Here is a 25,359-nt window from a genome sequence, read left to right on the forward strand (position 1 = left end):
CGCCTACAGGGATGTCAGGATGAAGACAAAGTACGCCAGACATAGGAATACAACCATGTTCTGATCAAGCTGACTTAGGGCATCTGGGGAATTAAGCATGGGAAGTTGGTGCTGATTTACCTTTCCTTACCCTTGCCCTTAAGTCGGTGAGATTGCTTTCTTCCCCACAAAAGGAGGATATACCAATGCAAGAATCGGGGGTCTAGGACGAGAGCTGGATGGCTGTTTCAACAGAGGCTTTGAATTCTTACAAGTTGAAACAGCCTCTGCTGCCTCTCAGACAACCATAATGGCACCTGGGAACAACGTAAAAACAAGTTCAAACAGTAACAGTAAGACAAGGAAAGCCTGTTGAGTAGCTGGAGAGTAACGAGCGACTGATAGCCACAAACGCTTAAGACTGAAGTCAGGGAAGCGCTAGAAGAACCACCCAGTGTGACCAATACATAAATACAGTTGTCCATAACTGAGGTCCTAACATTCCCTTCTCTTCTAAAAAGTAGCATCGAGTCAACTGTGATAAGACAAAATGCTAGTGGGAGAGGGCAAAATATGTAGAGGATTATCTGGATTATCTTGGTGTTGAATTTAACTTGAAAAATACATGTGAGTGTTGTGAGAACCACCATCTTGCAAGCCACATGGCCAAAAGAGAAGCAGGATGCAGTGTGGTACAACAAGCTTATGAATAAACAAGACAAAATTTGTGTCTAAATGCAACCATTACATGCACACCTTTCAAGTCCCAAAATAACAAAATATGCAATGCACACCTAAAGAGTCTCTCTAAAAGACATAACTAAGGTAAATGACTTTTGTGCAGTGGTTTTGAGAAGAAGTGAATAAAGTACACCCCCTGTGTGTTGTATGGGACAAACAGGATGAATAGAACCAAATTCGACCAAGTTCAAACATCTGTAGAAGTGACAATATTAAGAAATTGGATGAACAAGGTATAAGATGCACACTTTCAGAGTCCCAATGAAACACACAGACACTCAACCAATACTGTTGCGCAGCTTTTGTGGAGAAGTGGAAAGACTTCATCCCCTATAACACTATATTCAGATAGAAATTCAACAAAATTTATGAAAGTTCAAATGGCATTAAAACAGAAAAAATAAATAAAATACAAAATCAAAATATAAGATGCACATATTTAGAATCTCCATAAAGCACATTTGTAAATTGTAATCTAAACAAATTCCGTAAGATTTCTTGAGAAGTGGATAACGCACAAAAACAAGATATGAGATGCACACCATTAGAGTCCCAAGAAAGCCCATGTATAAAGTCATTGAATTCCACAGAGCGTTTTTTGAGAAGTGGATAGGGTACATTCCCTGTTTCGTGTGGACAGACATCCAATATGCCTCTTGCCAAATATGGCAGTGGCATAAAAATCAACGTACAATTTACCTATTGCCCGCATAATAAAGGAAAAAGTACCACACATATAATATTTGCTTCCTTGTCTCATATAGTACAGTCAGCAGGAAATTCTGAGAGGAACCATGCAAACGTCTGAACTAGTTCACGACAGCATGAAAAGTGAGATATGAGGTTCACGCTTAGTTATCTGCTCTTGGCTGTGGGAGGCCTGGTGGGGCCCTGGAGGGGTGGTCTCATAAGACAAAAACAACTTTTTGAAATATCTAATTGAACAACATGATTACAATTGTAGCAGGATTTTAAAATTGACATTTTAATGCCTATAAGTACCCCAAGGAGGATCTCTTTTGAAAAAGAATTACTAATGCCCCTATTATTACATGTCAGTCCTGTGGTTCTTCTGAACTGGTGAAGAAAGCATGCATGTGAAACATTCAATCATGTGAACTAAAACTGTGGATAAATGAACTTCAAAAGCAGTGTACAGAATATGCTGGTCTGCTTACACTTGAACATATGATGAGCTAGCAAGTACGGCTGCTCACATTGCCACTGTTTTTTGACAGGAGTAATCCATTTGAAGGTGCAATGATGGCTGTCTCCCCAAAATGCTGGCACCTTTGTTTTTAGGCAGGTAAAGCAGTGAAGCAGGGTAATTGCAAGACAATGCAGAATTAACCCTACAAGCGTGAAATTCAGCTCAAGTGAGTGAGAGCTCAAAGTGTCTTGAGTGAGCAAGATTCAATTTTTCCTGATGGTGTATTGTAATAAATGAGTAAACACGTCTCACTCTGGTGTAACGTCATTGTTCTATTACTGTATCATATCACAATGGTTATGTTCAAGCTAGTATATGGTTTACTGCGTAAAGAATACACGGATTTACCTTGAGTTCTGTATTTGAAGGTTCCCTTGACTCATGATTATAATTTTCAGGGGTCCTCAGACTCCTGGACTACAAACTGGGGGTCCCAGACACTTAAATATTATCATTAATGGTGTTCTTGCATCATGTATCATAATCAATACATTTACTGTTACAGTAATGAAACTGTAAGTGATACCGTAACCCAGCTAGTAGAAAACTCATATTGTTACATGACTGGAAATTTTGCCAAAGCATTTGGACTTTTTCTGCGTCCCTGTGCATGAGTTAATAAATTTGTTGCAGATGGTCGATAGCTAGTCAAAAGGTTCAAAAGTAGATGACAAACTTCCATTCATTACACACGCTGAACAACAGGTCCTACAGTTTTGAAGCTCTCTTTCGATTGTCACACAAATGCTGTACATAACCTTACAAGTTATTACAACTATGTTAGCGTTAAGAGAGCTTCGAAAATCTAAGTCCAGACTGCACCGCAACTGTCAACACGAAGACGATCTTGTCACTAATCTAAAGCAGTCTCACAAGCTTCCCGCTGATGATACCAAAACCGCCGGAAAAAGTTTTCTTTCTAATATTAAGCAGATAAGACAAAATGCCACACCTGTCACTCAGATGTACAAAGAAGTTCGAAGTAAGTAGGAAATTTGGAATTCATTAAGCTTCAAATGGATTTTAGTTGCTTTGGCTATTAGTAAATTATAGATAATAAATACAAAACTCATTGACTCACTCTTAGTCCTAATCATTCCACTTACTGTGCGCTATCTTTAATTTAGTTTAAACTTTTTTTCTAAAGAATCTTCCTTTGATGTTAAGTATTAATGAATGATATATGATCATTGCCTTACATGACTCGTTTAATTGCCACATCTGTAATTCTTTTATTTTCCTTAGTAATACAAATACCACCCATTACTAGCCCCTACACGTAAATTCAAATTTAATGCAACCCGAGTACAACAGTGGATTAGTTATGCGAACATAACATGTCTGCATACTCGGAACAAACTACCATGACACAGATGTTACAGAGCACATACAACAATTCTACTCACCCCATGAAAATTGTCTCTCTCTGTCCATAAGCCATCATTAGCTTCTGCAACAACAAACACATACTGATACTACAACAAAAGACACATTTCATATCTTTAGTTTTACATATTCATAAACAAGTGAAGTTGAGTTTTAAATCCATTTATCATTTCATAATTAACTCAAAACGTTTTGTTAACAACAAACGATGACATCACGAGGCACTGACCACATCCTCCCCTGCCAATCTTTGGAGGGTATGCTGAGGAGTAATGATGGCTTTCAGCTGACCAATCTACTATCAGTCATGGTCCCACTCTAGTGGACACCAACGTCTAACAACAGGCAAGTGCTTTCTGACACTGAGTAATTACTCAACAAAGTTTGAGGAACTCGGAGTGACAGATGACTACATTATCAGCCAGTCCAAATTTCTAAAGACTGTGGGGTGAGGATTATGTACGTCTCAAAGTAAACGTTAGGTCAGCATGTCAGCCCCTCAAATGTCCATGACTAATGACATCCTTATCTACTGTGAACAGTGCCCAGAGGACATCTGTTGGATACCAAGAACATTTGTTTGTAATCTGCTGTCACTTTGGATGCAGTAATACTTGGAACTTTGGAGCCATCTTCAGTCACTGAAACTTGCCAAACAAGAATTATATGGCTACAAATATATGACTTCTTGGAGTGGCATTTTATGACCTGGAAGTCAGACAGAACAAGGCTATGTATGGATGACAACTTTATTAAAACTAGAGAATATTTCGATACAGGTTCTTGTATCGTTTTCAAGTAGGATAAATATACGCCTTGTGATTCCCAGTCACACAGTGATCCAACCAAGCAATTACTTTTATGCCCATTAGTCCAACTGAATTCACCGGCATAAAAAATTAAATTCTATGACAAACTTAAGTAAATTCTGCACAGAATTCTGCAATGACAAACTGCTAAAACTTTGTAATCTGACTTCAAATGGAACACGAATAAAAGAATTGTAACGTTTTCTGTGTTTTTATTCTTTCACGTGACATATTATGTTAATATCATTATTAAGTCAACTTATGCAGCTATGAGAGTTCTGGGAGAGCAGGAAGTGGAGATGCAACTATGGGATGGTCTGGATCTTCCAGGAGAGCATTGGGAATATCTCCCATTGTCTCTAGAATGAACTTGTCATACTGGAGTCTCTGATGGCAGGCAAGAAATACCAATGCTTTGATGGAGTCTGTTTTCAGGGACCTTTGGCATCCTGCCAAGATTATGGAGGGGAAAGCTTCACTCTTCATCAGCTGAATTTGTAACAGCATTCCATTTTTTCTTAAACAAAACCAGTCTTGAATGTATTCACACACTCCACTTCCACATTTAGGGTCATATCATCAAATTAAGACAAAATGTGTTGTGTGCTGTGTATTGCCTAGTAACTCTTGATAAGCGCTGAACTCTGTCTTGTACAGAAAACCAGAAATTGGTCATCCCCCACCTGCTGCCATGGCTTCTGGTGCAAGTACAGACACGTACAAATTAAATTCCTTGATGGGTACACCTGTAAGACCTGGAATGGTGCTATATTTACACTATATGTCTGGAATGATGAGTCTGCTGGGATTAAACAGTCTCACTGCTTTAAGAAATTTTGAAACCAGGCTGGCAATCACTAAGTATTTCACCATTTTTTCTTAAACAATTTCAAAACTAGTCTTGAATGTATTCACACACTCCACTTCCACATTTAGGGTCATATCATCAAATTGAGAAAAAATGTGTTGTGTGCTGTGTAGTGAGAGGCCAGAATTTGGCACAAAATAAACCATTAGTACCTCCAGGATGTCAAAAGTAGACAACGTACATGGCACACAAGACTGAATGAAATCATTAAGAGGCATGATGTTTGTGCACTTTTTGAAAATAAAGTCAAGATGACACTTTATAAGATCACTCTCATCTGGATCAGTTAGCCATTGATACAAATCCTTCATTGAATCTGGAGCACTGTGTCCACAAATTTCCTTTTTGACCACAATAAACTCATGATAACACTTGAAGTATTTTTGATGATTTTTGATGTCAAACCATGTGTTCCATCTGATACTGCATGGGTCAAGGGGCATTGTCCAGTGTCTAATGTACTTTTCGTTAGAAGTCGACTCTTGGACCATGGCTAATTAAAATAGTGGAGCATTTGCCACTGTGGGTGGATCATCAGAAAAGACAAGGGAGACCATGCATTCACTCTGTAATTTTAGTAAATTTGTCATGCAAATAGCTGTTCAGTTGTATGAATTGAAGTGTTAATTTAAAATGAATTGCTGCCTTTTCTTTACCATGAAGCATATTTTTCACTGACATTTTCATTTGACCCTTCAACCATTCAGCTTGCACAGCAAGTTTGTGGTCGGCACTATCAGCATGTCCCTTGAGTGTGGAAGTACGGAAATTATCAATTCCATCAGTGAAAACAGTATGTTTTCAATTTTTCATATGAAGTGCACCAGTCATTTTTACACTCATTACAGGGAACCAACGGACACAAACCTTGTCATTTCGTTTGGAACGAATGGGTGGATGTTTTGTTCTCAGTTTTAACATCAGTTGGCGTATCATTTGCCTTAGATAGTGTCATCTCAGTTATTAAATTAGAACTGTCATCACTTGACTTTGCAATGGATTTGGCATTTCCTCCATCAGGTTTTTGTTCTCTTTTGTTGCAAAAATACAGCAGCAAACGATTTTTCAGCTTAACTTCATTTCGATAACTGCACACTGTCTTTTCAACTTTGATACAGACAAGGGAAATACACTGATAGGGGACATGGCTCTTAATATATAAAAGCGACTTGAAAACGTTACGTATTATAAAGCTCCATGCACTGATTTAGGCACTGTATTAGTTGGGGGAAATTGTGTAGAGCACTGTGGAGATTATGAATGCTGATTTATCGCTCGGAACTGTGAAAATATGCTGTAAATATTAAAGAGTTTGGAGAGGTATGTTTTTACATGGTTGATATGAGTCAAATTATTTTTATAGTCTGCCAGTCTGACTCACCAGGTTAAGGACAGTGTGTCATGTCTAACTATCATGCGCCCATGACAAAAGGATGCGATCTAAATTAGACTCTGATAGTCACTTCCCAGTAATCACTAGGATTCATCTTGTCAGTTGGAAAGGACCGATAACATGCTTTTCTTCTTCCTGCATGAAAGAGCATGTTGCTTAACCTCTTCACGATCTTGTTCAGAGTTTCCTGAAAGCCTGACCAATAAGACTCAAGATGTGTGCCAGACAGGTAATGTGAATGGAATTACTACAAAGTCCACATAATGTACTACCATAAGCTTTTTTCATGTCCTAAGCATTATCTGTGTTAAAAACCAAAATGTCATCAAAGTTGATTCCATAATCATGCAATACACTAACAACACTCTGGGACACTGTGGCATGGTTTGTTCTGTCAAGGAAGGAAATCAGTTGCTGCAAGAGAAGCCAACAATCTCATCATTCATCATGTAACTCATCAAGTGGTGCCAGACGTATATACAAAACATATCTTCCTTCTTCATCGCCAAGTTCATCAAATACTACAGCCAACTTTCAGTTTTTCTTTTAACTGTGCTTTGTCACCAATATGCACGTCAATCAGATAGCCATCCTGAAGTCTATTTCAACCTGGAATGCCTCCACCACTTAGAACTTGTTTATTCTAAAACTCATGGACTGCTGGGTGGTCAGTTTTCAACAACGGGATACTGCAGGTTGTACACATTTTCACCCATGCATGACACATTTCAATACATTCCTTTTCAGCAATAGTTTTGGAGTGGAAAGACTTGTCAATCATTTTCTGTTTCTTTGACTTACTACTATCTGTACCTTCCCCTTTCCCTGCGAGATGTTTTTTTCGATTTAGGTAGACGATCTTTGAGAATACTTTTCTGTGTGTGATCCATGATGCATAATGAACTTTGGAAAAAAGCTTTCCACCATCTTCATTAAGATCACTAAACATCTGACTTTGCTTGTTAGCAGGCACATTTCCAAGTGTTGATCCCGTTTGACTAGAACCTTGCTTGTTTAAAAATTTATCCATGATGGAGACTACACTTATCGACTGGTAACGAAGTGAGGGAGTGTAATTTTAAGACGCACTCAGCAGTATTCCAGCTATATGGCAACAGTCTGTAAATAATTGAATCTGGACCAGACATTCCAGTGATGTCGCTGAATGACATGTTCAAAATTTGCAAGATTTGTAAGAAAGTCGACTGTTATTCAAAATTTTGTTGCAAGAAAATGCAAATTCTGCATGAGTTCTGCATGAAAAGCGCTTTTCCATGGCTTAGAATACATTCTGCACTCAGAGGTGAATTTTCAAAATATTCTGCGACTGCGGAATTCAGTGGGGACGGGTCCATAAAAATAAACACTAGTGAAGTAATGTTTCTTAAATGACTGTTGAACAGTGGGTTTGGTTGTCTTGCACCTGATGCTGAGTTACTAGTGCACCTGCTGAAGCATTAGTATACCTCAGTGACCTGTCGCTGAAGCATTAGTGCACCTAATGCTAAAATACTAGTGCACATGATGCTCAAGTGATTGTGTACCTGGTGCTGCAGCACTAGTGCATCATATGCTAAAGTACTTATGCACCTGGCCCTGAAGCATTAGTGCACCTGATGTTGTACCATGAGAGATACTGTTTAAACTGAGGTTGGTCAAAACGTTCTCTCTGCTAATGCACATACAGGTCAGAAGGCAGAAGGAATGAGTGCATAGTCAGAAAGACGCTGCATGCCACAGGCAGTGAATGGAGTTTTACTGTTACTGTCAATAAAGAAATGTATGATATCACATAGCCACGGGTTGTTTCACGCATTTATCCCTTTGAAGTAATCCCAGGACAAGTTCTACACATTTGAACAGACAAATGTCATTGAAGTCAATTCATGAATATCGACTAAATGTCTAAACACTTGTTTTTGCGAACATTAGGAATCACAGTCGACGGCTGTCACTGAATGTTTACTGACAATTTCATAAGTAAAATAACCTCGTGGTTTCCTCCCGCCATCTTGCAGAAACCACATTTTTTAGCTGCATTAACATGCGGAGATGTTATCTCTCAAACTGTCCAAAAACCTCATTAAAATGTTATCATTGCTTTAAAGTTTATCGTTGTTTTTCATAAAGCTGTCACGTACCTCGACATGGCATTTACTATCTGAATTTCTCACTTCTTATTTATCTTGACTTCCTTCGTAACTTTTCCCCATTTTCAGTTTCCAATATCCTTGACTAATCAGCAGTTATTTCCCTTTGCTTTAGTCAACCTCTGACCGCATGAGAATTTTCCAAAGAAATAGCTAAACTCACGTTTTGTGTCTTGTGTTAGGATTGGGGCTAAGATTGCACGTAGATGCTATGGTCACGAATTCAAAATTACACATAATGTAAAAAAATATATATATTTGCTCAGCGAAGTCATGTGATCTGGTTGACGTTTCGCCATTTTGGATATGTTGGCAGCTTCCGTTTCAAGATGTCGAATTTATACAAGGAAATCTGATTTGTGTTTCTCTTAATGCAACCTATTGTACTTCGTGTTTGAATCCAAATACAAAGGTATGGTTTGAACCTTTCCCAATCTTTGTTTCACGTTTCAATAACAATAATAAACGTCTTTTGCATTATGAAATGAAAATGTTTATCAATAAATTGAATAGCCTTCACACGAGTTCGGTCCCTTGAATAAGCTGTCAGTCACCGTGTCAATTTGCTTGTTTGCCTAAAAAACTCTTCAGTACTGCAGTTCTTGGGAACATTGTTCATCGGTCAGCTCAGTGTACATTATTGACTTCGTCATGCTATTTAAGTTCTGACTATCAGATGTTTGTAAACAAATTAACATTTACATATTACATCAAACACGGTTCTTTGTTAGATTAGCGGTACATTTTTTTTTATCCAACTCACAGTTTTTTAACCAAATTATAATTTTACTTTCCCAGCAGTTTTGTAATGGCATGTTCATAAATAGATGAAGTCCAACATTTACCTGTACAGGAGTCTCCCCACACACTGGGTCATAGTGACAGTTGCCTTTTTCCATGCACATTTACGGTGCATGTTTCCAGTCTTGGTCTGATTAAAGGAGTAAGTGGCATGACTCGAACTGAAGCATTGTGTCATTGTTAATGCAAGACTGTAAAACAGGAGAATTGTACTTGTTAGATCTAGACCATAGGAATGATCAGATAAATACTGCAAATCATTAAATTTTTGCAAGCATGATATTTTTGCAAAAATTGCGAATGACTTGAGCTCGGAAAATTATCAAGAGGCAGTTTGGCAGTAGAATGCAATGAATAATCAGCAAACAACCTGTCCTATCTTCGCTTTATTATTCACCAGTTCATATAATTAACAATATATCTAGACGATACATATATTAAGCAATGACAACAATGCGAAGAATGACTAATTACTAGCATTACTCATGTTTCACATGTCAAACAATGGATACCTGAACAAAAGTCACTCAATCAGTACGTCCGATAGCCCAGACAGGTGCCAACAATGTAACACACATTTCTTAGAGACTGTTTGAAAGGCCGAGACCATCCAGCGGGCGTGGATAGGTTTCATGACACTTATCTGGAGATCAACAGCTTCACCGACACTGACTAAACTCGTGCTTCATCAGTGCCTATTTATCAGAGTCATTCCATTTAATTTAATCCCTTTGAACTGTTTTAAGCTTATCTGGCCTATGCAGCAAGTGTTGTTTTTAGGAAAACATCACTGATTACATACATGCTGAAGTCCTCCATGCAAATGGTGTTCAAGATTAGCGGCAAACTTTAATATGTGATTGGATTTACTTCAGATAAAACTTTCAGATGCAAGTAAGCTTTGAAACTGTCAAACTAAACTATGTTTTGAGAATTAGGTAAGTCATTGCTGTAAGACATGTTTGCTTGAATGACCAACACAGACACAAAATGACAAATATTTCACGTTTCTTATTCACTTGGTAGACAGGATAGTCACTTCCTCCTTGCCACTGCTGTAGCAGGTGAAATACAATTGGAATTTCAGTATAATGTGAAATTAACAATATTAATTATGGCACTTTTTGTGTTTGTACATTTGGTGTTAATCCTAACCTATCTGTTGGTCTACAGTTTTTCACATTGCTACATTCGCGCAAAGACTACCCTCAACTAAAGCAATACATATTTGTGAAAATCTCTTTTCTGTTGTCATCTTCTGGCCACCAAATATGCTAGAGTGAATGAGTGTAGTTTTAAGCCATATTCAGCAATATTCCATCTATATGGCGGCAGCCTGTAAATAATAGAGTCTGTACCAGGCAGTCTAGTGATCAACAGCATGAGCATCAACCTGCACAGCTGGGAACTGATGACGTATCAGCCAAGTCATCAAACCTGACCACCTGATCCTGTTAGTTGCCTCTTTTATGGCATGCATCTTCAGTGATCACATATGCTAGACATGCAACATGTGCATCAAAGAGGATTGTTGAAAACCTGTCATAGTTTTCGTTTCTAATACATAATAAGAGGGCACGTTTTTGTATGTTGTCATATTCAGTTTTGTCATGTGTTTATGTGTATTTGGATGTTGTCACTGTGTACTGATATCTTGGCTAGTGCATTTTAAAGTGAGTGAGTGAGTTTAGTTTTACGCCGCACTCAGGAATATTCCGTCTATATGGCAGCAGACTCTACATAATCAGGTCTGGACCAGACAGTCCAGTGATCAACAGCATGAGCATCAATCTGTGCAACTGGGAACCGATGATGTGTGTCAACCAAGTCAGCAAGCCTGACCACTCAATCTCGTTAGTTGCCTCTTACGAAAAGCATAGTCGCCTTTTATGGCAAGCATGGGTTGCTGAAGGCCGATTTTACACTAGACCTTTACAGGTTAATGCATTTTAAAATTTGAGTTCTGGGATAAACTGGATGGGTGTCTATTTTGGTTTTCTTCGTTTTTCCCATGTTCTCTTTTAATGTTGAAATCTTAAAAGCAGTTTTCCTGTTGCTTTTTCTTTGAGAATGCACCTTTCTGCTGGGTCAAAGTTTATTGACATAAGAAATAGTATACCATGTATTATCATGTACCATGATAATTTACTCCTAAGGCTGCTTTATCAGATTAATGCGAGCAGGTAGTTTTGTTGTACAACGACAACTCCAGGACTCTGACTCCAACTTTTATCTTCTGCATCAGCATGGCTGCCATTACAAGCAATACCAGAGCTAACACATGATTTGAAAATGAAAATTGAGCAAGGCCTCAATACTGTGTAAATATAAAGCTTTGCAACCTACAGGGCTTACATTAAAAAATAAATGGCTTGCTATGCGCCTGTTCTGATATGTTCTCGTCAGTCTGTTCCCTACATGCGTGTGATTATCAGTCTGCCAGTACCAATCTAGTAATTCTGTCATTAGTAGAATTCCTATGGAAGAAAATTCTGCTCTCTTGTTTGTTAACCATTTGCTAACTTGAAAGTGTTAGTGAATAATTTCTTATGAAAATCACGCCTTTTGTCTGTATCATGTGCATAAATGATGCTTGAGAACAGTACTGGTGTTAAGCAACATTAATGAAGATAATGAACTATTAAACACTGATATAAGGACTGATTTGATGTAGCTTTTGTATTTTCTGTTTATGAAATGGACAGTGTTTTTCATATTTTGATCTGATTATTGAGTTTTAAGGTGCCTGGTATTTTCAAGTTTGCCAGATAATATCTGGTCAGCCCTGAAGTGTAGGTCAGGTTTCATACTCTATGCAGAGCCGCAAGCTGTCACAAGATGTAGGTGGGTAATTTGTGCAGTGAAGGCATGGATAACTTGTAGAACACTGCTTAGGTTGGCAGCCTCATGAAAAACATTTCCACATTAGTATGTATTTCCATATGCACATTGTAAGTTGATACAATATATGACATGGGCAGTCTTGTGTGATTATCTCCACCTTGAAATTCAAATTTGTTACCATGGTAACACAGTTTTCTGCTGATATCAGTGAAAATGCATGTTTTGAACAGGGGATCCCAAGAAGACTGATGTGTTGCCAGGCACTTGATTTGATTGGCTGGTTGACTGCATGTCCAGTTACGTGGAAGTCTTACATTCAGGCTTACCAAAGATAACTTTCCCACGGTGCATGAAAATGCGGAAAAGCCCATGTTGATCATGTTAGTCGTGGAAATAGCAACATAAATGTAATACCTTGCTACTGAAACTGTAAAAATGGAAACAAAAGACTATGAAACTGCAACACTTTCATATCAACAATTGTGACATCTACTGGGCATGCGCATTATCATCCAGACTTCTGTCGAATTTGCGAGCAACCATGAATAACCTGGCATAGGAAAAATATTGAATATGTTGAAATGATTTCTATGAGTCATTTCACATGAATGGAAAGTAAACAAAGCAAGTGTGTTCTCAAGTATGATGATAAATGCCATATAACACAACAAGAATACTTTAAAAAGTTAAAGTCACATTTATTCAAACTGGAAAATGGCAACATTTGCTCGAAACTTCCTCTTGCATGCACGCATGTGCAAATTCGAAGTAGCATTTTTTTTTGTTTTTGATGCAGTTTTAGTGATTTTAAGTTGCCGTTTTTACTCTTTCAGTAGCAAAGTTTTATGTTTATGTTGCTATTGCCATGATTAATATGGGCTTTTCTGTGTTTTTCTGCACAATGGGAAAGTTTTCTTTGGAAAGCCTGACATTGTTTCTCATGCGTTGAGTGATTGGTTATCTGATACCCTCTGCCATGACGCAGCTGGATCAGTGCATACTCCTTTCTTACACAAGCTGATAAGCAGTGATGTTTCTTGTGGTCAGGCCATACTTGTGCTTGTGGGACGATTGGTATTATACATTTCACTTGGACATGGATGAGACCATACTGAAGATGATGCTTGAGAAATTCACGCCATTACTCATGGGGGATACATGAAATATGTGAGCACTGTTCTTCCTGGTAAATTCTGAAATATTGGCCTTGATCCATACTGGCCTTGACCCATACTGGCTTGGATCCATACTGGCCTTGACCCATACTGGCCTTAAACCATACTGGCGTTGACCCATAGTGGCCTTGATCCATACTGGCCTTGACCCACACTGGCCTTGAATCACACTGGCCTTGAATCACACTGGACTTGACCCATACTGGCCTTAATCCATATAGGTCTGTGACTGTTCAAGTATGTATTGCCAGTAGCCTTAACCAGAGTCACATAAATGAACTAGTGTGTTTTCCTAATGAAGCATGTTAAGTATTGAATGTTGCATATGCTATAGTGAGCACATGTTCAGTTGCATTGTTGAGAACATGCATCATTACAGTTGCTAAACATCAAATTGTCATAGTTAATTGTTGATCATGCTGAATCTTTGTGGAATTCCAGAACACTGCCCTACCTGTAATACACATAGTTAATTGTAGGAATTTACAAGCTGTATTTACGTGTATCCTGTTTGTGTATATGGAATAAGTTTTGTACAGCAGTTTTGTACATAGAGATGTTTTAAAATTATGTTTATTAATTATAGGAAGGGAAGTTTGGAATTGTTGCTTGTATTGTATTGTAACCTGCTTGCTTACCTGGGTTAGACATTATTTTTCCAAGCCGACATAAATCTTGCTGAAGTATCTGTTCTCATATTCTAACCTTCTTGTTGACTGATCTGCTGTTGTGATTATGTTTTTACATACTAACATAAATTGCATAGCTCTGCTGCACAAAGCAGCTTGCTGTACCAGCAACAAGGCCACCATCTGATCATGTACAAACAGATTCGTGGGCTCTTTCAAGTGCATGGGGTTGAGTACTGTACACTAGGGGTTGTGACAACAAGGGAAGTCTGCACACAAAGTTGACCCAAGGGTTTTTTACACCTGATCACAAGTTGGCTTGATCATGACACCTTAACCTTGCTGGATCAGTAGCCAGCTTGCCCACAGCACCCCGCCCCCCTCTCTCTTTCTCTGTCTCTCTCTCTCTCTTTTTCTCTGTGTGAGTGTGTTAGTGTGTGTGTTTTCAGTCAGAATTGTTGAGAATTAATACGTTTTAATTGTAATTGTTGAAATCTGTATTCATTTCAGAAACTGTTCATGACTTCTCATATTCGGCATGAGTGAGGGGCATCCCGAGAGTGGAGATATTGTGGAAAACCCTGAACCTGAAGCCGATGCTGAACTTCCTGTGATAGGTGGAGCTGAGGAGGATGGCGGGCAGATAGCTCGGGCAGATGTGACCGACCAACCAGAAGATGATGGGCACATAGCTGGGGAAGAGGTGGCTGACCAACCAGAGGGTGACAGACAGGTAGCTCAAGCAGTTGTGACAGACCATCCAGAGGATGACGGGCAGGTAGCTGGGGAAGATCAACCAGAAGATGATGGGCAGGTAGGCTGGGCAAATGTGACAGATCAGCCAGAAGATGACGGTGACTTAGCTGGGGCAGAAGTGACTGATCAGCCAGAAGATGATGGTGACATAGCTCAGGCATACGTGACCGACCAACCAGAAGATGAATGCATCGGAGCAGAGGTGGAAGCTTCCGAGAGTGAACAACACACAAATGGTTGTGATGACTTTGTTGAGGACTTGGAGGCAGAGGCTTCTGAGAGTGAAAGACATTCAAATGAAAGTAATACCATAAGCAAGGATGACCAGCCACATGTTGAAGGAGATGTGTCAGAGAGTGAAAGACACACAACTGGAAGTGATGACATTGAGGATTTGTTGGATGTAGAAGAAGAGACATCAGAGAGTGAGAGACATTCTAACGAAAATAATGACTTTGTTAAAGACTCTTTTGATGTGGAGGGTGATGCTTCAGAGAGTGAAAGACATACAAATGGAAATAATGAACAGTCGCTGCATCTGGCAGGAGAAGAGGCTGAAGGAGTCTTCCCAATGCATATTACTTCAGGTGCCATCGCCGAAGCAAGCAAAACTTCTCATGAACATGATCAGGCAAGAGTCACCTCCCCTGAATGTAGTCTATCAAAGGCGATAACCCCAAAACATGTTGCAGATGTATCTGCAATTTGTGATGTGACCGACAGCAAAGCTGTTGTTGCAGATGTGTCATTTTCTCAGTCAGATCAGCTGTGTTCTAGCGGGTTCATTGTGTCTGTTGTAAGTGGACAGGATTATTCAGAGGAAGATGAAGTGTCTCAAGATGCTGTGTCTATGAACTGTGATGGAGGGGCACACAGCACAGAAAACAGTGGTGAAGTTTTGGATGGAGGATTAACTGGAACACTTAAAGGGCTGTGCCGAAAACAAGCCGCTGCTTCTGAAGGTGAAGCTGCTGAGCATATTGTAGAAGATCCTCAAGCTCCTGAGTGTGATCGAAACTTTGCACTTGGACTTGACTCTGGAACTGACCAGACATCAAGCCAAGAACATCCATCAAGCCAGGCTGGCGAGGCTTTTCAAGGATCTGAAGGGCAGTCAGCAGAGGAGAGTATAGGACATTCTATGTCAAATGTTTCAGGAAGTCCAAATGTGGAGCTCAAAGTACCAACTCCTGCAGAATTTTCTGACAGTTTGAATTTGGAACCATTGGATGTAGCAGGTACAGAATCTCCGTTAGGTAAAGTTAATGGGAAGCCAGACAGCGTGGAATATGGTACAGAACTAGGTGTTGAACTTTCAGAGGAATATTCTGATGTTGTGTGTCGCAACCAAAGTGTCTCTTCTTCACCTACAGCTAAGCAGGAAGATATACAAAAAGACATTTCTGCTCCTCTGTGTTCTGTTCAGTCAAATTCCCCATCTCAAACCAAATCTAGTCTGGGAGGTTCTCCACCGTCACATCCAGTTCAACAAAGCCCCGAACAGTCTCAGGCATCAGGGATGGACTCAGGTGATGTAGAGGATGATCTCCTGTCAGAACTAGATGCAGCTTTACATTCACACACAGATGTGTCCCAACTGGAGCCTATTGTAGAGAAAGCCACAGATTCTGTGATGGAACCTTTGATGGAATGTGAACAGCTGAGTGGCAGTGATTCCCTTCCTAATGGATTCAATATGGCAGGATTGTGTGATCCTCAGCAGGTCAAGGTCATTCAGGAACAACTGATGCGTATGCAAAAACAAGTGGAGGACAGTCAGATAAAACTGAACAAGTAAGTAACCCCCAACAACAGGACATTTCCACTATATCATCAACAGTAAGTAACCCCCAACAACAGGACATTTCCACTATATCATCAACAGTAAGTAACCCCCAACAACAGGACATTTCTACTATGTCATCAACAGTAGGTAAGCCCCAACAACAGGACATTTCCACTATATCATCAACAGTAAGTAACCCCCAACAACAGGACATTTCCACTATATCATCAACAGTAAGTAACCCCCAACAACAGGACATTTCCACTATATCATCAACAGTAAGTAACCCCCAACAACAGGACATTTCCTCTATATCATCAACAGTAAGTAACCCCCAACAACAGGACATTTCTACTATGTCATCAACAGTAGGTAACCCCCAACAACAGGACATTTCCTCTACATCATCAACAGTAAGTAACCCCCAACAACAGGACATTTCCACTATATCATCAACAGTAAGTAACCCCCAACAACAGGACATTTCCTCTATATCATCAACAGTAAGTAACCCCCAACAACAGGACATTTCTACTATGTCATCAACAGTAGGTAAGCCCCAACAACAGGACATTTCCACTATATCATCAACAGTAAGTAACCCCCAACAACAGGACATTTCCACTATATCATCAACAGTTGTCTATCACATAGCAATATAAGACATAGAAAACGTTTTGACCATTTGGATGACAATCGGTTAATATCAAGAAAACAAACTACTCCCAAACCTTTGTAACTATGTTACCTGTGGAGTTGAAGAATCGTTGTCCGTAACACATGATATTTAGGTGACTTGAAATAATGCTTTGATTCCCCTAAGGTTCTCCTTTCATGCTTAAAGGATACAGATTAGAATAATTCCCCAAACCTCTTAATAACTTCATTTTGACATTTTCTTTTACATCTGACAACACATATTAAACTTTCCAGCTCTGACTCATGCATTAAACAATGATAGTTTGAATTAAGAGGAGTGGTTACTTTAGTGTAAGTGTTTTCTGGTAAAAGCTGTCTGTAAAAACATGACTGACTTGTTCCATAAACTTTCAGTTTCAACATGCTCCAGACTCTGTTAAGAAATGTATCATTTTTTTAATCACTACACATGTACACAGAGGTGTGATACATGGTTGTGCAATATGCATGAATGTATATTATTGGTAATTGAATTCTGCAGAGGTGATTCAGACTTCATGTTAATGTTCTATCAGGAGCTAAGGCATTATAGATTTCATCTGCCTGATCAATGAGCAGTGCAACACACTGGATGTGATGCTATACTGCTTATACACCAACATGGAGGGGGCCAGGTATTGATGTGGACACAAATGTCACCACAGCCCTGGGGGACATGGAGCCATGTGTACGCACATTGATGAGTTGCACAGATTTTTGGGATATGGCTGCTGGAGTGTGGTTTATGTCTTCACATGTTCGTGTGTCAGTAAACCATGATGTTAGAGTAAGGGGGTCTTGGGGTGGTCTAGTGGTTCAAGTGTTAATCCTGCCACTATGTTGGCATGGTCTACTGGTTCAAATCCTACGGCTTCCATTAGGTCATCCAATGTGAGTTGGTCACAGGTTTGTCAGTGTCTCTTTCTGGAAATAGCTGTGTCCCTGGGGTCCAGTTATAGGTCTACTTTTTGGTCTACTTTTAGGTCTAAATTTTGAAAATCTGTTTAATCTATTCCCCCAAGAGAGGATGAGTATTTTTTCAGCTGATTCATTGAGTTCAGATAGTGAGCCTGTTTGTGGCATATATGCCATAGCATCTTGCCACTTGATTTCCATAAATATGAAAATACAAACTTTCAAATCTGTAGAAGTGTCTCTCAGGTATTTGGAGATATCTCCAAGGCTCTTACCTGGATGGTTAATGCCAGTTAATGAGTGAGTGTATGTATGTGCTGCACATGCTTTGATCGTGGTGAAATGTACAAAAGGATGAGGAAGCTTATGGTATTAACGAGAGAGAAGCTAATTAAGTCACAGCTTGAATGCTGTTACAAACAATCTTCTTGCTGTCATTATGATTGCGCAAGCAACAAAGGGATCGGTATCCAAAAGTCATGTCTCCAGATAGTGGTAGTGGTCAGACTAATTGAAATAGCCGAAGCCCGGTAACAGTGACTAAACGGCCAAGTGATCCATCATGTTTTCTCATAATTGAACACAAACCCTTTTGGAGCACTGGTATGAATTAACAATATTTTTCACAAGGTTGGATTTGTCTTTTACATTTCCTAAGCACTACGTGCTTGGTCCAAGTCAAAATTTAATTTATTTTAAAGTCGTCAGTAGATTTATGGGCTGCAATGAATCTGTTATGTGGTGAATATGATATGTATCCTGAATACTGGGTAATGAATATGAATGATTATTCATAAATATGATACTGTAGTTAAGTGATTGATACACACTGTGGAACATCCACGTTGACTGTTAATTTGTGGTAGTAATAGCTAATAATTAGACATGACTCTCAAATGTGGTATGTAATACACTAATCGTTTTAGTCCACATTACAATGTGCCATTAACATTACTTGCACTACAACAAGGCTAGTACATATTTCATTCTTGCATATCTCACTTTGAAAAAGCACATAAGGGCTCAAGTAAAACATGCCCCATTAAAAAATTGTAAATATAAATTCATGAAGTGCTGTGGTTTGATTCACCGAATATGTGAGTTTAACATAATGGCCTTAATTCCTGACACACTAGTCGTCCTTTAAATATGTTACATTTACAAATGTATTTTGTGCAATTTGAAAAAGACACAAAAGAACCACATGCATTTTCTTCATGTTTTGTGCGTGAACAAACGTAACCATAAAGATTTGATGAATGATGTCAAGCAGTTATTTTTGATGATTGATTAACCAGTTCTCAACACTACCAGATAGTCATGGGAATGAAAGCCAGTGTGAATCAAAATTTCTTTTTAGAAAAAGGCAATTATTTATTTAGTTTATTTTAGTAAACTCAGACTCCGGTGGCCAATTTTTGGCATCTCTTGAACATGATGAGGCTTGAAGGGTGTGGTATTTAGCATCCACTGAAACCGCCTGACGTCGGTTGTTAGAGAGATTTTTTGTTTGCCTGATTTCATCTAGAATTAAATATTACAGGCCACTCTGATGTTGGTAATATTGCCGAAATATTGTGTGTAGTGGCATAAAACAACAGTCAGTCATGGGTTAGTGTATGACCTGTGTGGTTCTGTTGCACAGTTACTCTTAGTATCAACCACTAGTGTGACTGGTCTAGTCTTCATGGAGAAGTTTACTGACAGGTGACAAGGGCTGTAATATTGCTGTGCTAATTTGATTTCTCTCACTCTTCAATTGTGGGATAACACAGCATGTTAGGTAGATTATATTGAAGCATTAAATGTGACAGACAAGTGTGATACTACCATGTGTGACCTGCAGTAAGATAAATAAACCAGAAAAGAACAAGCGCTCAACGGGAAATAATGTGTTTCTGTGTGTTGCTAATATAGGTCATGACTGGGTGCAGTGTATACTGACATATGAGGCAAGACCAAATCAGAATGTTACAGTTCTTGCCCTTGCCTTCATGTGTTTTGAGATGAGAGGTTTGAGAGAAGTCAGCTGCAGTAAGGTGAATGTGGCACCTGTGCTATAGTTAATAAACAATGGTATAATTGATAACACTTTTAGGCTGTCTATACAAAGTTTTGTGGATTATACTGATTTGCATGATAAATTTATGCCAGTTTCAAGACAGTCTAAGTCCACTTTCGTGATTTGGTAAGCTGTGTTCTGATTGGTCAGTCTCAAAGATTACCTGACGTGACCTCCCATAATGTTTTGTTAGACTCAGTAGTGGAGTGTAATGAAAAGTACTGAGGATATGTTTACTTAGACTGGTTTCAAGATCAATTAAGATTGGCGAATTGATAAACTCAATCTTACTGACCCATCCAACAGAGAAACAGAGGTTGTTTCAATCAGAACCTGTATCTTGTACACAGCACATAGTAACAACAGGGTGTGTAGTATAAGGCGATTCGTTACATCTCATGTTACCATGGTTACAGGGTGTGTAGTGTATGGGGAGCCTTATGTTACCATGGTTATAACGTGTAGTATATCGTGTGTATCTGGGATTCTCATTCCTTATGTTACTGTGGTTATAAGATGTGTAACATATGGGGGGATTCATAAACAGGGATTGAAACAGTGCTGAACTTGCACACCATGGGAAGGTAAATGAAATATTTGCAGTGTGCTTTTGTGGCAAGACTGAAATTATGAAGATAATACACACCATGATGTTATGATGTTTTTCAAAATTCAAAATGCAATAAATTTGACGAACTCATATGACTCTAAACAAACAGTTCTTTTGTACCCATCAAGCTGTGTACTTGTGGAGCCCTGAATCACACAACTTGACATATGCTTTGCCATTTTGAATGCCAGGGAGCATAACTCTTTTTTCCTGTCATAAATGATAACATAAATTGTAGGTTAGCTGATGGATCTGGGACAAAACTGAACTCTTCTTGCAATCATGATAGTGTTCAGGAAATCTAGCTGTCACAGATTCTAGGCTAATGCTTAGTCTCTGATGACAGTAAGAAATAATTACACATAGATTGAAAATCAGTCACAGTGAGATTGGAGAGTTAGAAGTTATAGAACCAGAAGAAATGTAGACTTTCTTCATTAAGGTCTTCAGCATTGCAGAGTTGGCTGGGCATTAGGGAAAACAATGCGGTTCAGCACCAGGTGTCATGCACAGTGGTACATGAATGCAAAGATATTGAACACAGATTACAGTGTTGACACTTTACAATGTCATCTTGTAGACTACACTGTTCCCACAGTAGTGATGAAGTACACATTTTTACCATATTTGTACACTGTCATGTTTTAGGTTACCATGGTTACGCAGTTGTTTTTTAGATTACAGTCGGAGAAGCAACAGCAAGCTGAGGCGTTGGCGACAATGGTGAAGGAGAGGGACACGTACCTGAAACAGGTTGAGGCCTTGAAGACTCGCAACCCAGACGACTACTACTTGCCCCAGTTAAAGGAGGTGGGTTTGTCCAGCACATTGGGCTGTAGTTCAGGTGGTGGTATATAATAGGTGACCAATATTTGAATATCTGCATCTTAGCGAATCTCTTAGTCATCATCAGTTGTGATGCAGTTTGATTGGTTGAAGTCTGTAGTAAATATGATGAGACAAAGAAGATAGTTCTGAGTTTTCAGACAATTACATTATTTCAGCTGCATTTGGTACAATCTCAGATTCGGCAGAATTTATGTGGGCCATTCGATTAGGCAAAATGGATTTGACACGTGTTCAGCGACTCAGGTAACTTTACTTTTCTGTAATGTGAAAAACATGTATGTTCTCAGTGTTGTGACTGAGGTTGAGTAGGTGATGGCATTCCTATCACTTGACCTCTGCATGTCTGGACAAACAGTGTATTTATCTCCATTTGCTATCTTTCCTGCACTTGGGAAGGATAGATGTTGGATTATTTCTGATATTACAGAAGTCTGTGTTGCAGTTTACATTATAGTAGGTACACCTGTCCTGTGTGTTAGTTAGAACACACTGCACTGATTACCCCTGTCCAATACTTTAGGTAGGTTACACTGTACTGAGTACACTACATTGAGTACACCTGTCCAATGTTTCAGCTGGAGTACACTATAGCGCAGCAGCAGAATGAGATACGAGGCCTCAAGGACAAGCTGTCCTCCCACGACAATGCTGCCAAAAGGGCAGTGTCCACACTGCAAAATGAACTCAAGGTCAGGGTTGACCAGGTCAGTGAGTTCAAGCTTCATTATAGACGTAGGTTCAGTAATGTGTTTGTGTCCAGCTTGATTACTCTTGGCTCAGTTGTTGCTCATTTGAACATGGTCAACATTATTTTAACTGACTTCTGCTGTTCCAGTAATCCCAGATTTGGTGAATGATTTGGAAGATGATACTTGTACTGCCGAAAAAAGTCTACCAAAACGTTATAGAACAGGGACATTTGATTTTAGTTTCAGAACATTCTGTGGTATACTTCAGTTCTTTTTTCAGAAGAAGTCCTCTTTGGGGTACATATAGGCATTTTTATGTCCAGTAAATATCCCTACAACAGTTGTAACTATTTTGAACATAAAACATTTACAAGACCACCCTTAAAGGGCCCCCAGGGCCCCCTACAGCCAAGAGCAGGTAACTCTGACCGTCTACCTCGCACCTAACTTTTCATGCTGTCGTTCGCCCAAATGGTCACTGTCCATTCAAGTATTCTTGGAAGCCTACACTTTAGGGAGATGAGTGAGAAGGAGTCAGCTACTGGATGTATGGTTCCTTTTCTGTTGCAAGGGCGTTAATTGGAATGTCATGGCTGAAATTTTCATTCATGAATTGTTGTAACTTTGCCAGGTGGGTCCTATCTTCCTACCCTGTGGCTGGCAAGATGGTGTCCTTTATGGCTTCTTTTTTCGCTTGCGTCACATTTTCCTGTAGATTGCGTGTTGGTATGTTTTTTACATGCTGGAATGTGTTAACCCTTTTTTTGCTTGTTTCAGTCAAAATGGGTATCTTGGTTTTAAGACTCTTGGTCTTTTTCATGGAGTTACGCAATTATATGTACACGCCTGTAACTTGCATTTATCCACTTATGCATGTTGTTTAGCTGGTTTAAATGTATTTTAGCCTGGTTTGGGCAATTTATTATCGTCTGTGAGTGTATATTGTGCTTGTGGTATGTTAATTGTGTATATTTTTCTGTACATCAGTTACCATTAGGTTGGTTCTGATTGTTACAGTTCCGCCACTGCCCTTCCTGTGGTAATACCCTACCACCTCAGGACCCACATCAGATCTGTCTTAAGTGTCTCGCAGAAGAGCCCACGATGATCAGGACCTGCGAGAAATGCGTACTATCAAGAGCCATGCTGCCAACTATCTGTTTTACATCAGCTTGTTACAGGCATGGGGATATTTGGGCACAGGACCCGCCCACCATAAAAGACAAGGGGATGGGTAGAAAGAATGCTAGCTGTTCTTCGGATGGTACAGGGAGTAAGCGGGCTATGCGGGGGATATACCCTCCTCTTCTCCTCTCCCCTCTACCTCTAAAATCCCTCCCCCCGCACCAGCACTTATGTTATCTGATATGTTGTCTCTTTTACAGCAGCAAATGTCGTCTGTCCGATGTGCGCAAGAGGTGGAGGGTTGTTCAAGCAGGGCTTAGAGTCCTTGAATTGAATAACAGCTTCCGCGGCCTCCCTAACTACTGTCAAAGCCCCTGGAAACAGGGTCGAGCACCAAGTGCACCGCAACCTTAAGTTGCTGCACGGCATTCTGATATTGCTCCTCAAAGGAGTGGTAAGCCGAGCGCAACACCTGGTTTGATGAAGTAAAAGGCGTTAAGCAGCGGCCTGACTGTGACCAGACGACCCTCCAAGCGCAATCGAGGCGTAAACGCACTCGTCGACAACAGGAGGGTCAAATAGCGCATCCTCCCCCATCGAGTAGTGGCGGTTGAGCTGCGGGAGATCGAACCGTGAGCGGCTACCCGACAGAAGCGGATTAATTACCTCACTGATGAGTGAAGGCAGTATGCGCAACTGAGTCTCTGCGAGCCTGCATAGAACAAACACCTCCCCAGGAAGACAAAACTCCACGGGATCGGGATGTTCTGAAGGGACGACCACCTGCGGCAAAACTACAGCGATATGTTTGGGCACTTGCCGCAGGGACGATCCCCCAACTGCTCCGGACTGCCATCATTTTCCATGGCCTCCTCACTGTGCATATCCATAAAGGAATCCCACGTACTGAGGACAACTCCGAAGGTACGCACGAGGAACCCGCCGACAAGGACAACAGATCTAGAATTGCCGAGTTGCCTGAACTGACCGACCCATGGGTTACTGAAGAACCCGGAAGCCGAGACCCTGTTGGATCGACTGCCTAAGCAGGGACCCCCGATGCACTGAGTGGAACCGAGGCAGGTGGCAAAGCCCGGCAAGCAGAACTGCACCCAAGCCGGAATCCGGTGCAGAACTAGCCAAACTAGCGGGGAGGCCGTCACCGGAGCCTGAGCTCGGATCGGACACTCCCCCAGGAACAGCACACATTTCCGAGCCTAAACCTGAGGTTAGGATGCCCCCCATAGATGACCCCTGACCGCCAAGATCAGAGGGGCTGATGCTGATCTCCTGCTGTACTTCCCTATGTTTACGCTTCCTGATGGACGTCCCTATATTTTCGCTTCCTGAGGCGTCTCACAATACACAGCATAAGGCTCATGTATTAGACGTTAGGAAAACTCTTAAACCATACATTAAGAGAACAGTCTTATTCCGCAAGGAGAAAAAACTATTTTGCTGTTATGGTGGTGGTAAAGCTGGTTATCTTGCTAATACACAGACAGTATCCCGATGGATTGATTCGGCAATCTGCATTGCTTATATACATAAGGGCTTATCTCCTCCAGAGGGGTTGAAAGCTCAATCAGTGAGAGCAGTGGTCTCGTCAAAAGCATATGCCGTTGCTCTGCCCATTGAGGAGATCTGCTCTGTGGCTATTTGGAGCCATCCGAATATGTTCATCTGTCATTACTGGACAGACACTCACGAGAGCGTGCTTAGTTGGTCAGTCAGTTCTGCACTGTGGACAGAGTAGCGCTGCTCAAGACTATATCTCTTTACACTTGGTGCTGGGTTATTATTCGGTCCCATTTTATTGGTGGTAGTATTTGGTGATGTTTTTTAAGTCCTGCTTTTCCTTGGCTTGGTGCCTTACTTTCCTATCCATTTCCCTGCTTAGCTTG

General features: G+C 40.1%; 2 protein-coding genes across 3 annotated transcripts in view; one reads left to right on the top strand and one right to left on the bottom strand.

Moving 5' to 3' along the window:
• LOC137265820 (tudor domain-containing protein 15-like) overlaps window positions 1–8,627 on the bottom strand; it is a 48,039-nt gene extending 39,412 nt beyond the window's left edge. The window contains exons 1-2 of the mRNA XM_067801283.1: window positions 8,528–8,627; window positions 3,337–3,380 (exon numbers count right to left, since the gene is read on the bottom strand). Of these exons, the coding sequence (XP_067657384.1) occupies window positions 3,337–3,374 (38 nt within the window). The 5' untranslated portion in view covers window positions 3,375–3,380; window positions 8,528–8,627. The remainder of the gene's footprint in view (window positions 1–3,336; window positions 3,381–8,527) is intronic.
• A 187-nt stretch (window positions 8,628–8,814) lies between these two features.
• The window catches only part of LOC137265821 (coiled-coil domain-containing protein 186-like), a 32,444-nt gene continuing 15,899 nt past the window's right edge, over window positions 8,815–25,359 (top strand). Inside the window, exons 1-4 of one of the 2 annotated variants that reach the window (XM_067801285.1) lie at window positions 8,815–8,948; window positions 14,496–16,535; window positions 21,470–21,602; window positions 22,217–22,345. In XM_067801285.1, coding sequence (XP_067657386.1) covers window positions 14,524–16,535; window positions 21,470–21,602; window positions 22,217–22,345 — 2,274 coding nt within the window. In that variant the 5' untranslated portion in view covers window positions 8,815–8,948; window positions 14,496–14,523. The remainder of the gene's footprint in view (window positions 8,949–14,495; window positions 16,536–21,469; window positions 21,603–22,216; window positions 22,346–25,359) is intronic. The other variant, XM_067801284.1, reaches the window with a different exon arrangement.

The sequence above is a fragment of the Haliotis asinina genome, chromosome 15 (genome assembly GCF_037392515.1).
Source record: "Haliotis asinina isolate JCU_RB_2024 chromosome 15, JCU_Hal_asi_v2, whole genome shotgun sequence".
Lineage (NCBI taxonomy): Eukaryota > Metazoa > Mollusca > Gastropoda > Lepetellida > Haliotidae > Haliotis > Haliotis asinina.